Genomic DNA, 11,832 nt, shown 5'->3' with positions numbered 1-11,832 from the left:
ATTTACCCATTTAGCAAAATCAGATTTTAAGTTTTTCATTCTGGTGTGATTTCACACCAGGTAAGTTCAGCCAAATTCATAGTGACAAAGTGACCAAATTCTAGAAGCACACTGACAGTTTATATGGCATTCTGCATCACATGGACACCCACAGGGTCCTGCCTCCGTCTTCAAGCCCAGGTGGCAGCAGTTGAGACCCTGGTTCACTGTTATTTTGACCCTGGGCTTCTGATTTCCAGTATTGGTCCTTTCAGTAATTTTGTTCAGAATGGCTTTAAGATGATAATTATGTGGGTTAGAGATTTTAGAGTTTGAAGTATCTTCTCAAAGATCATAAGTTTGGTGTTAGCATCAGGAAACATTTTTAAATGTTCAGGTTACTTTTGGAAAAAATATCCACCCTGCTCCCAAAAGGAGCATTATTTCAATTAAACATTTCTTTAGCATTTAGGCAGAATGCTGTGGTTTTTGTTTCTTGGGTAACACACACATTTTTCTTTGTAGGGTCTTTAAATTTTGATGCAGAATTGTCAACCAGAAACAGAGGAACAGGTGGGAAAATCTTGTTGAGACTCTTATTCTGCATGAACTAGAGGTAAGTGATGAGTAGCTATGGGGCTACTTTCTTTGGGAAAGTGCAGGAGGGGGTTTCACAGCCTCTGCTGAGCCCTTGATCTGTTGTCTCTTCTGCAAGTGTCCCTTAGAGAAAGAAACCCTAGGCTAAGTCACAGATTTAGGTGTTCTTTGTTTGGTCACCCCACCCTCCTGTTGCCCCCTCCCCATCCTGTCCCCTCCTGAGGTGGGCTGGTATGTCAAGTTGGGGAATTACTGGGGATCCAGAATGCAGGCAGTCATTTTCTCTCCACTACTTTTTAGAGCAGAATGTGCAAGCAAGAGGCAGAGAAATAAACCCTGTCAGATAAGAATGTTACTGAGAGTAACTAAGACCATCAGGAAATATAAATCAGCAAGTATTTAAAATAATAGTAATAAAATATAGGTGTCTGAGACTCATTCTGTTTGGAGAGACAAAAACCTGCAAATAAGGAACATATAAATTATGATAAAGATAGGAAATGTGACTATTTGATTACGGGCTAAAACAAGGAGGGCAGCCTCCCAAATCAGCCCACTGGTAAGGTCACACTAGGTATCCAGTCCATCTGAAGTAGCATCTCACTTCCAGATCCCATGTCGCTTTCCTCACCTAGTATCTAGAAAACCCTCCTGGCAGTGAACGCTCAGATCAGCCAAGATGAGCGCATCAGCTCCAACCCTGTGGCCAAAATCGTGTATGGTGACCCAGTGACCTTCCTGCCCCACCTGCCCAAGAATAGCATGGTTCACTGCTCTAAGATGTGGAGCTGCAGGAAAAGGATCACCATTGAGTACCTCCAGCACATCGTGGAGCAAAAGAACAGCAAAGAATCAGTGCCCATCCTCTGGAAGTTTCTGCAGAAGGTGAGGCTGCTTCGCTGTGACCACCACTTACATGTCCCCTGGAGATGTGAAGGCCCTGCTCTCATTTAGTCTGATCAGTCCTGAAAATGGACAGCCATTAAACTACTTTGAGTTTTGAATAAAGTGTCTCTGGCAGAAGACTCAGGGCAGAAATCTCCAAACATATCCATCTGTATGAGTCATTTGAAACATAAAGTCACAGGTGAAATATATACACGAATTGGAATTAGTAGGAATCTGTAAAGTTCTTGAGGGCCAGGAGGGTTTCTCCCAATCACTCAGTAAGAAAAAATAGAATAAAATCTTTCCTTTGTCTGTTCATCTTCATTCCCCAGTGCCTGGAGCAGTTAGTCTCCAAATGAGTGTCTATTGAATGAAAAAATTTTAGTTGAGAATGCATAGCCAAAATCAAACAAAAAATTTTCCCCTAAACCATTCAGAGGGAGGGTGTTGGGAGGATTGGAGGAAACAGAGTAACACAGTAACATGTGCATCATACCTTTCAGAGCCAGAATTATACACTCTTCCTAACTTTAATCCATTTGAATTTTTATTTTCTAAAACACATTTTCTAATCATTTCCCTCCATGCACCAGTATTTGCAGTCTAGGAAGAAGTAAGATGATGCAGAAATTTTGGTGGGTCATTTAATGAAAATGGATTCCCGGTGGGAAGGCCGTCATGATAACGCTGTGATCTGCCACTGGTGTCAGGCAGGCCCGTTACACTGAAGCAGCATAGGTCCTAGGTCTTCAGAATGACACTGGATCATCACTAAGCATCATTGCCTACATGCTTCATCTTCTTGTTCTCAGCAGTGCCTCTCCACACCCAGCCCATCTCATGGGCCCAAGAGGCTGTTTTCTTTCATCAGCTTCTGGCCAACACATTTGATGTGTCAGCCGCACAAGTTTGCTTCTTGACCCTTAGAGGTTAGAACACTGGCCACCACATTGTAAGCAGTCGCTAGGTACTTGCTGAGAGAATGATTTGGCCTATTAACCCATTTGCAAGTATTATGATGTGTTATCATCTAAAATGGCACATTGACCATGCTGCTGCTGCTGCTGCTAAGTCGCTTCAGTCGTGTCCGAATCTGCGACCCCATAGATGGGAGCCCACTAGGCTCCTCTGTCCTTGGGATTCTCCAGGCAAGAATACTGGAGTGGGTTGCCATTTCCTTCTCCAATGCATGAAAGTGAAAAGTGAAAGTGAAGTCGCTCAGTCGTTCCCAACTCTTAGTGACCCCATGGACTACAGCCTACCAGGCTCCTCCGTCCATAGGATTTTCCAGGCAAGAGTACTGGAGTGGGGTGCCATTGCCTTCTCCACATTGACTGTATTAAACTACAAATACATGGCCTGAGCCAGCCCCAAAGTCTGTTTCCCAGGATCATTATCTAGATATGTTAAAAAGTGTTCCTGGTGTTCTTCCCTTCTCTAGGAAGCAGAACTGAGACTGGTAAAATTCTTGCCTGAGGTTTTGGAGCTGCAAAAGAATCTAGTGAAACGATTCCAGAATGTTTCAGAAGTTGAATACAAATCCATCCAAAGTTTCATTAGCAGTCACCATTCAGGTAAGGCTCTGCTCTCACAGGGCATCAGGACTACCAGTTCAGGGCTAATGTGTGTTCTGTATCCTAAGCTTGTAGCATGAAGCAGTGGGTGCTGTGAATGCCTGGGGACATTAGAGGCTTTTGCTGTATCAGTCCAGAATCTCCCTCTCTCTTTCTGGTTCCTTAAACTCAGCTTTAGTTTAAACAGCATTTAGAGTGTGTTGGTGATGATATGAAGGTGGGGGTCAAAGATCAAGTAATTCTGTTGGTTTGACCTAGATAGGAGTAGGTGTTATCTTGCAGTTCTTAAAAAGTGTTTTGTTTGCTAGATGGGCTGAAAAAGTTAGCCCTCAGTAGAATCACTATCTTTCTGTCAACATGGAACAAGCTGAGGCGATCGCTGGAGACCAATGGTAAGTCAAATCCCCTTTAATACTAAACATCACAGGAGCACCTCTCTGAAGGCCTATTCTCTCCAGTCTAGCAAGCTTCAGGAGTTGGTGATGGACAGGGAAGCCTGGCGTCCATGGGGTCGCAAAGAGTCAGACACGACTGAGAGGCTGAACTGAGCTGAGCTGAACTCTGCCTTTTCTGTGTGTGCACAGCACCATGCTGTGTGCCTCTAATGCTGAACTCTTGTGGGGGTGTCTGATGAGTGAATAATATTTCAGAAAGAACAACCCCTCAGTCCTCTTAAAGTCTATAAATTCAAAATAAATTTTATAAAATCAAAGTAAAGTATATAAAATCAAAAAGGAGCTGAGAATATTTCAAACTTGTCAGCACATAAAAGAGACGTGGAAGACAGAAGCACCCTTGGTTCCCAGCTCTGTTCTGTTGAGGGGGCTTCTGCATTGCCTCCCTTCCCACTGTGGTGGGCTCCCAGTCCTGAGGCTATGAAAGAAACAGCAGGGAGGTGACTGCCCCTCTGTCGTTTAAAGGTGAGATCAAGCTGCCTAAAGACTACTGCAGCTCTGACCTGGATCTGGACACTGACTTGGAAGTCATCCTGCCTCGCCGCCAGGGCCGGGGCCTCTGCTCCACCGCCTTAGTCAGCTACTTGATTAAGTTGCACAATGAAATTGTCTATGCGGTAGAGAAGTTCTCCAAAGAAGACAACAGGTAAGCATGCAGGCCGACAGCAGGGGACGCTCTTTCAGCACAGGAAGTCGTTTCTGGGGGGAACAAACAGGAAAATAGGGTCATGAGACCTAGAGACAGCAAGCCAGGCTTCAGGTCCTTTCTTAAACAGAAACCCCTTCAGCTACACTCACAAGTGTCACAGATTTGCATGTCCCTTCACCTGCACATTGGAGAAGGAAATGGCAACCCACTCCAGTGTTCTTGCCTGGAGAATCAGAGGACGGGGAGCCTGGCTCTGCACGGACAGGGCCACAGCAGCAGCAGCACCTGCACAGCCTATGGCAACGTCAGACAGGAGCTGGCTCTGCATGGACAGGCCACGTGCACCTCACTGGGACCCTAAGCTCTGTCTCTCTGTCCCCAGCTACTCCGTCGATGCCTCTGAGATTGCCGACCTGCACGTCATCAGCTATGAAGTGGAGCAGGACCTGATTCCACTGATTCTCTCCAACTGCCAGTACCAAGTGGAGCAGGGTGGGGAGACCCTGCAGGAGTTTGACCTGGAGAAGATCCAGCGCCAGATCATCAGCCGCTTCCTTCAGGGCAAGCCTAGGCTGACCCTCAAGGCAAGGCTGACCTGCTGTATTGACGTGGCCCACATGTCCATGGTCCACATGTCTGTGGTCTGTGTGTCTGTTTTGCAAAAGTTGCCTCAAGTGTGGCTTTGATCACAGCGATTTCAGAATGAGGAGGGATCCTCTGGACCCTTCGTCCACACTCCCAGTATCTGTGACCACACCTGCATTCAGGGCCAACAGCTCTGCAGAGTTGTCTGTGCATCCAATCCACACCTCAGTACCCCAAGGGTGACTGCAGATCTCAATGGACTTAGTCCAGATTTCTCTGCTGTAGTTAATGGCACCACCAGCCACCCACACTGAACCTCATTGTTTTTCCCCTTTTCCTTTAGTCTGAAAACACAGTCTGTCATCTCTACCATCAGGCGCCTTCATTTCACCAACCAGCCTGCTGCTCTAGTTCAAAGCATCTGTCCTTAAGCTCCACTGCTGCAGTAGCTCCCAACCAGTCCCTGTCTTCAGGCTCTTTAGGCCACATTTCTAACATCCAGAAATGCATCTCTCCATCCACTTCCCTGCATTGAATCCCATGACCACACAGGCTGGATCACTCTCCCTTCCCTGAATGCAGCCTGCACTGTGCTTGTTGCTTCCAGGTCCAGTCAAAGGTGTGGTACTTCGTTCTGTTTATGCTTCTTCCCTGCCTGCAGTTAGGCGGCGAACTGTTCGAGCTCAAGCCTAATTCATTCTGCTCTGTCAGCTGAGTGCCCCACGCTCACAGTCTGTGCTCAGTGTGTCAGCACCATGTCCTTGAGACCTGCCTGCACTGGTGGCTCGAGGGCCACAGAATACTATGTGACAGTGTCTGCTTGGCCATGGCGGGCAGGCTGGGCTCCTCACTGTGTCCCTGTTTCCATAGCTTCCAGGATAAACACACACATCATGAGGCAACAAGGAGCTGCCAGCTTTGCCGGGTGATGCACTGAAATCCCTGGGACTACCACTGAGTCTCGGCTCAGGCATATATTGTCATCTGATGGAAACCTCCACAGTGGATTCCATTTCCAGTCTTTTTCTTTCCCCTTTAGGGATTACCCACTCTGGTATACAGACGGGACTGGAACTATGAGCATCTCTTCATGGACATCAAGAACAAAATGCCACAGGTGATGATCAACCTTATTTGCCTGTGCCTCCATCTTACCAGAATGTTTCCATCCACATTAGGACTCTTCTGCCTTTACTCGAGGCATTTGCTGTGAGCACCAAAGAGTTTCAGGGCCTCCCTCTGTTCCAAGTTCAGCGATTTTTTTTTTCCAGAGGGCAAATAGGATAGCAAATCAGTAGAAGTTCTATTTTTGTCATAAATCCTTTTAAAAAGTAGTTATTTATTTTGGCTGCGTTGGGTTAGTTGCCCCATGAGGGACTTTTTGCATCATAAGAGAACTTTCATTGCAAGGCACAGACTCACTAGTTGTGGCACACGAGATCCTGAATGCATGGGGGCAGTAGCTGCAGCACGTGGGCTTGGTTGCTCCGTGGCATGTGGCATCTTAGCTCCCGGACCAGGGATAGAACCCGCATCCCTGAATTGCAAGGCGGAATCTTAACCACTGGACCACCAGGGAAGTCCCAGCCGAAGTTTTTCTCATTGAGTATAAACAGATTGAAGTCTTGTTCTTGTAGATTTTAGAGATGATGTCATGACTGTGTATGCTGAGGCAAAAGGTCCAGAGACTTACTTATTCCTGCTTTTCTGATTTATGCATGTTGTGTGTGTTTGTGGGGGCTGTATATCTGTGTGATGTGTATGTGTGTCCATATTCATATCCTCACAAAGTTGATTTGAACATTCAACAAGTTCATCTCTCTTTCTGTAATATATCTGAATATTGCTTCACTTAAGAAGCACCAAGTGCAGACTACTACTGTTTTTAGAGAGCCTGTCCCATTCCGTGGCCTTGGCAGTGAAGAAGATAAGACTCTTGCAGGGTAGTGGTGCACAGCATGCCCCAACTGTGGACCCATCCTGCTTTTGACTTCCTAGAGTCCCCTCCCCAACGTGGCCATCACTGCCCTCAGAGGACAACTGCAGTCCTACAGTGACGCCTGTGAAGCTCTGTCTGCCACAGAAGTCACGTTGGGATTTCTGAGCGCAGCTGGTGGGGATCCAGACATGCACTTAAATGTGTATATCCAAGACATGCTGAAGATGGGCGATCTGACCTCACTGGTTTCAAAGGTAGGTCTCGTGTCTGGCCTCTTCCAAAGGAAATTAGCATTGTCCCCTCCATCGTCTCTCCACTTCCTACTGGGATACCACCCCCTAGGGAGTAGGGTTGGTATCTACTATCTAGGCAGCCCCTGAAAAGGAGGGGAGGCGAAAATACCTCGTTCCCCAGCCAGTCTACAGTGTAAACAGAACACATTGACAGGAGATGCAGAGATGTACTCGGAATGTACAGATTTTGGAAGCACAAGTCTGCTGTGGTGTGCATGCAGACTGGTGCTGCTCCTGGACCCCAAGATGCTGCAGTGGGAGAGGGCTTTCAGAGACATTTCAGAGTTGAGGCAGGAAATTAGTGGACGAAGCAGAGGTGGCCTCTATAGTAAAGGAGGTGGAATCAGTGCAGGGCCAAATGAAAACAGGGCCTCATATTCAAGAGTTCTCTTCTCTTTCAGGCCTTAAACAGATGCAAGTTAAAACATACCATCGCCCTCTGGCAGTTCCTCTCTGCCCACAAGTCTGAACAGCTACTTCGCCTGGGAAAGGTGAGTTTGGCCTCTTCCGTCCACCTGGACTCAGGGAGCCGCACATTCCCTTTCCAGGCTTCATGTATCATTTGTTCTTATTTCATTCCAGAAGCCATTTGGGGAAATTGATTCAAGGTACAAAGCTGATCTCAGCCCTGAAAATGCTAAGCTGCTCAACACCTTCCTAAATCAGATTGGCCTGGATGCTTTCCTCCTGGAGCTTCACGAAATGATGATCTTGAAGCTAAAGAACCCCAAGATTGCAGAGAGTTTCAACCCTGAGTGGAGGTACGGGCTTGCAAGCCTGCCAAGCGAGGCACACATACAACATTCTGCCATGTCTCCCAAGATTTTCCATAGTCGTGGAAATTGTTCTTGTCTCACTGCAGCATTTGGTTTCCTGCTGATTTACCATTGTTGTTCAGTCACTAAGTCGTGTCCAACTCTTTGGCAACCCCATGAATGATAGGCTGCCAGGCTCCTCTGTCCATGGGATGCTCCAGGCAAGATTATTGGAGTGGTTTGTCATTTCCCACTTCCTGACCCAGGGACTGAACCCGCATCTCCTGCATTGCAGGCAGATTGTTTACCCCTGAGCCATCAGGAAAGTCTGATTAACCATTATCAATTGCAAAAGTCATATATTCACATTATGAGTAGTGGTCTTCCTATGTCAGAGAGATGTGCATTTTAACTTTGATAGAAAAAGCTACACCAATGTATAAAGAATACCGAACACTGAATATTATCCATCTTTCATATTTTTAACAATCTAATGGCCAAAAAATGGTATCTCATTTTTGCTTATATTTTCCCATTTACTGGTAAGGCTGAAAATACTTATCAGCCATTCGTGTATCTTCCTCCAAACTGCCTCCTGATTATTTTTCTTTTGGAGTATTTGTATTTTTCTTAATATTTTATCTGGTATGTTACAATTGCTCTATCTCAGTCTTTAATTTTATGAAGCCAAATCTGAGAGAATTTTCCTATGAGGTCTCTAGGAAAATATACCTCTAAGGGTCCTGTCCCAAGGTTATAAAATATTCTCCCGTGTTTTTTCCTTGTGCTTTAATGTGTGGTCTGAGGAAGAGATTTTCACTTTATTGTTTTGCTAAATAGATAAACTCCTGTTTTCCTCACTGACATAGGGCTTCATAATTGCCATTTTCCTCCATTATGCTATGTAGCATATGCCTATTTACATTTGTATTCTTTGAACTTATTTAAGAAATCTTTACTATCCCGGACTTTTTAGTGTAGGAAAAGAATATCTCTTCCTAGAGAATTTATGATCTTTGTTAAACAAATCATGAACTGGACTAGAAGCTTTATTAATGGTGAGGCTTTGTTTTTTGTACAGCAGACATATTACTAGAGTGTTTAGAACCATCTGGCTGGGCCCTTATCAAGGGGAGCTCCTTTCCATAGAGTATGTGCACTCCAGGGTGGGGGCAGCAGGGATGCACTGGAGCCCTGAAGCCAGGATTCCAGCGCCAGGCCAGTGACTCAGCGGCTCAGCTGCATGTGCTCAGTCTGACTCTGTGCGACCCCACGGACTATAGCCCGCCAGGCTCCTCTGTCCATGGAATTCTCCAGGCAAGAATACTGGAGTGGGTTGCCATGCCCTTCTCCAGGGGATCTTCCCAACCCAGGGATTGAACCCAGGTCTCCTGCATTGTAGGCAGATTCTTAACCACTGAGCCAGCAGTTAGTTGTCTTTAAACTGACTCTCAGTATTACCGGCCTTAATGAGCACTTTAGTCCTGTGATGACCTGAAAAACTGACCAGTGATCACAGGACTCCTTATGTCACATGACTATTTAATGCTGTCTATTATTCCTTGGTTTTTCAGCCTGAGAGATACACTGGTGAGTTACATGGAGACTAAAGACAGTGAAATTCCTCCTGAAATGGAATCTCAGTTCCCAGAAGAGATACTGCTTTCCAATTGTGTTGCTGTGTGGAAAATGGCTGCTGAACTGAAACGGAATCGACAAATGAGATAGAATGATTTCCTGTCTCTACAGGAGACTTGGGCAGAGAAGGCTCTTCCCTCCTCATGGGTGGGTGCTTAGAAGGAAAGCTGTGGGCACAGCACTAAATTTGAGACCAAGATGTGCTGTGCTGGCTGACAGAGTCTTGAGAACCAAGCTGTTTCAGGAACATGTGTATATTCAGAAACTTATCTCCTCATATTCGAATACCATTCATTGGGAGGTGAGAACTGAAGATTACATGGAACTAGAATAAAGCACCATCCTCTAGGACAGACCAGGAGAGACCAAAAATAGCTTCTCAGCTTCACACATACAAACCTGTGCCCCAGGTGTCCTAGTCTCTTACCACGCGCGTACCCAGCACACCAGGCCCTGCTTCCTCAGACTACTGCATGCTGAGAGGGACGGAAAAGGGCCTTCTTTTCTAGTTTATTCTGCAGTCACAAAAGAGAAGCTGGCTTTCTTCCTTCTTCCATTCCTTTAAATTCAGAGAATTGTACAAATACTTCTAGGTCTCCAGGAAGATACAAATACAAGTCAGGCCATTCTGCGAGTGCCTTGAGGCCGAACTAGCCAGCCCTCACCCATGCCCACAAATGATTCACTGCCAAATTTCAAGGGTCAGAGCCCCAAGCTTTCATTGTGAAGAGCGCTGGGCCAAGAGTCAAGGACACTGTTAGTGACTTAGTTTCCACAGCTACAAAATGAAGGGACTGGATTGAAGGCCAGATTTCCTGCCAGTTCTAGTATTCTAGTAAATTCTAAGTGAAAGTTGATCAGTGTGAAGTTAGATCAAACGCATCGTTCTGGCATTTCTGGGGAAAGTTTTTGCTTCTGTAGGATTCTGATAAATAATAAAGCTCTTAGCATGGTCTTGATTTTCCCAAGTGTATGACTACCTGGTCCTTTCTTTGGGTCTCAGTCAAGGCACAGAAACAGACTCAGAATATACAACCAGGCAAGTTTCTGATAAAGGAAAAAGAGAATAGTCAACGCACCCCAAGCTTGTGCTGCTATTCTCACTGTAAGTGTTGTGTCGTATTTTCAAAATCCACTTGGTGCTTCTGACCGCTCTGGGCTAATTCCTGTTCCTGGGTAGCTCGGCACCTGTTAGCCCTGAGACAAAAGTTGTTTACAAGTCAGAGGTAAATGTCTTTCACACACATTCTGAATAAGATGATGACTCAATCAACTTGAAATTGAGCCCACAGAATGGTGAGAGCTACAAAAATAGAAAATGCTTGCCAAGGACAATGTAGGCTCTTCAGCGCCACTGGAGGGAGCTGCAGAACAATTTGTGCTCCAATTTCATTATTTTGGTTTCTCTTCATTGTGGTTGAGGAAGGGGAGCACAGGGACCTAGGATCTGGTACCATATCCACTTGTAATATAGTAACCTATGTTTATCTAATAATTCTATGCAAAGGCACTCCGCGAGGACATCCGTTTCCTAGATTGTGTGTTTAATGGATGTGGGAGTTGGAGAGTTGCTTGTTCATCATTTCAGTTTGCACTTGGAACTCCTTTGACACCTCAGAATTGGGATGGAGCTGGCCAGCCTGTGAAGACCTCCTTTGGGGGGCAGGGGAGAATTTTTTCCCCGCTGTTATGAAGGGGTTTTTTTTGGGGGGGAGGGGGGGTGTGATGAAGATATGTTGTTTTGTATGTTATGCTTTCAAAGTGTTAACTGTCATTAGCTAACACTATCTTGTTGTTTGTACAGAAATATACTGGTCTAGCACAGGCAAATGTAAATTTTGTTATACTTGTCATACCTGTTTCAATAAACTTGCTAAAGAATCCTCTCTGGGAAAGAGACTTTGGGGAATGGTTCCATGTGTTTGTGGAAATGTCCTTGCAGGGATGTCCAAAACATGGAAGGTTCTGGACAGAAAACGTGAACTCTGGTTTAGAACGTTAACAGGGTAAACTTCCTCTGGACAAAATGACAGCAGAGCTGACGTGGAGTTTCACACTGCTCCCTGGTTTCCAGGCTCAGGGGCCAAAGCTTCACCCTAGAAGGCTGCCCTCTCACTCCCTGCCTAATAGGATTTTCCGGGAGGATAGCAGAGCTCCAGCCAATGAGGAGGAAGAGCTGACTCTGGCAGGGAGCTGGATTGTGGTTTGGGGAAGCAGCTCCTCAGGAAAAGGAGGAAAAGGAGGAAAAGGAAGTAAAGACACTTGAGAGAGAAACAATAAGGTTCCAGCAGCCCACTTTCATTCAAGTGGCAAAACACTGCTTTAGGGGAAAACTGCATTTTCTCTTCTAAAAAGAAGGGGTTCCTCCAGGAGAGAACCCATGGTCTGGAACCATAGTAAGAGGAGGTGCTGGTTCACAGATGTGCCCCCTGCTGTCCCCTGTCTGTCAAGTCCACCTGCCTTCCGTTCCTCCACAGCTT

At 45.8% G+C, this 11,832-nt stretch overlaps 1 protein-coding gene across 1 annotated transcript; it reads left to right on the top strand.

Moving 5' to 3' along the window:
• The first annotated feature begins 892 nt into the window (after positions 1–892).
• On the top strand, positions 893–10,671 carry LOC138992127 (E3 ubiquitin-protein ligase RNF213-like). Its single transcript, XM_070390217.1, has 10 exons — positions 893–1,461; positions 2,906–3,038; positions 3,347–3,430; positions 3,959–4,139; positions 4,525–4,726; positions 5,767–5,844; positions 6,726–6,920; positions 7,361–7,450; positions 7,542–7,720; positions 9,289–10,671. Exons 1-10 carry the CDS (start codon positions 1,339–1,341, stop codon positions 9,440–9,442), a joined length of 1,419 nt encoding a protein of 472 aa, XP_070246318.1. The 5' UTR covers positions 893–1,338; the 3' UTR covers positions 9,443–10,671.
• Positions 10,672–11,832: the final 1,161 nt, after the last annotated feature.

Source organism: Bos mutus, chromosome 19 (genome assembly GCF_027580195.1).
Source record: "Bos mutus isolate GX-2022 chromosome 19, NWIPB_WYAK_1.1, whole genome shotgun sequence".
NCBI classification, from domain to species: Eukaryota; Metazoa; Chordata; class Mammalia; order Artiodactyla; family Bovidae; genus Bos; species Bos mutus.
This window is presented reverse-complemented; position numbering and strand designations above follow the sequence as displayed.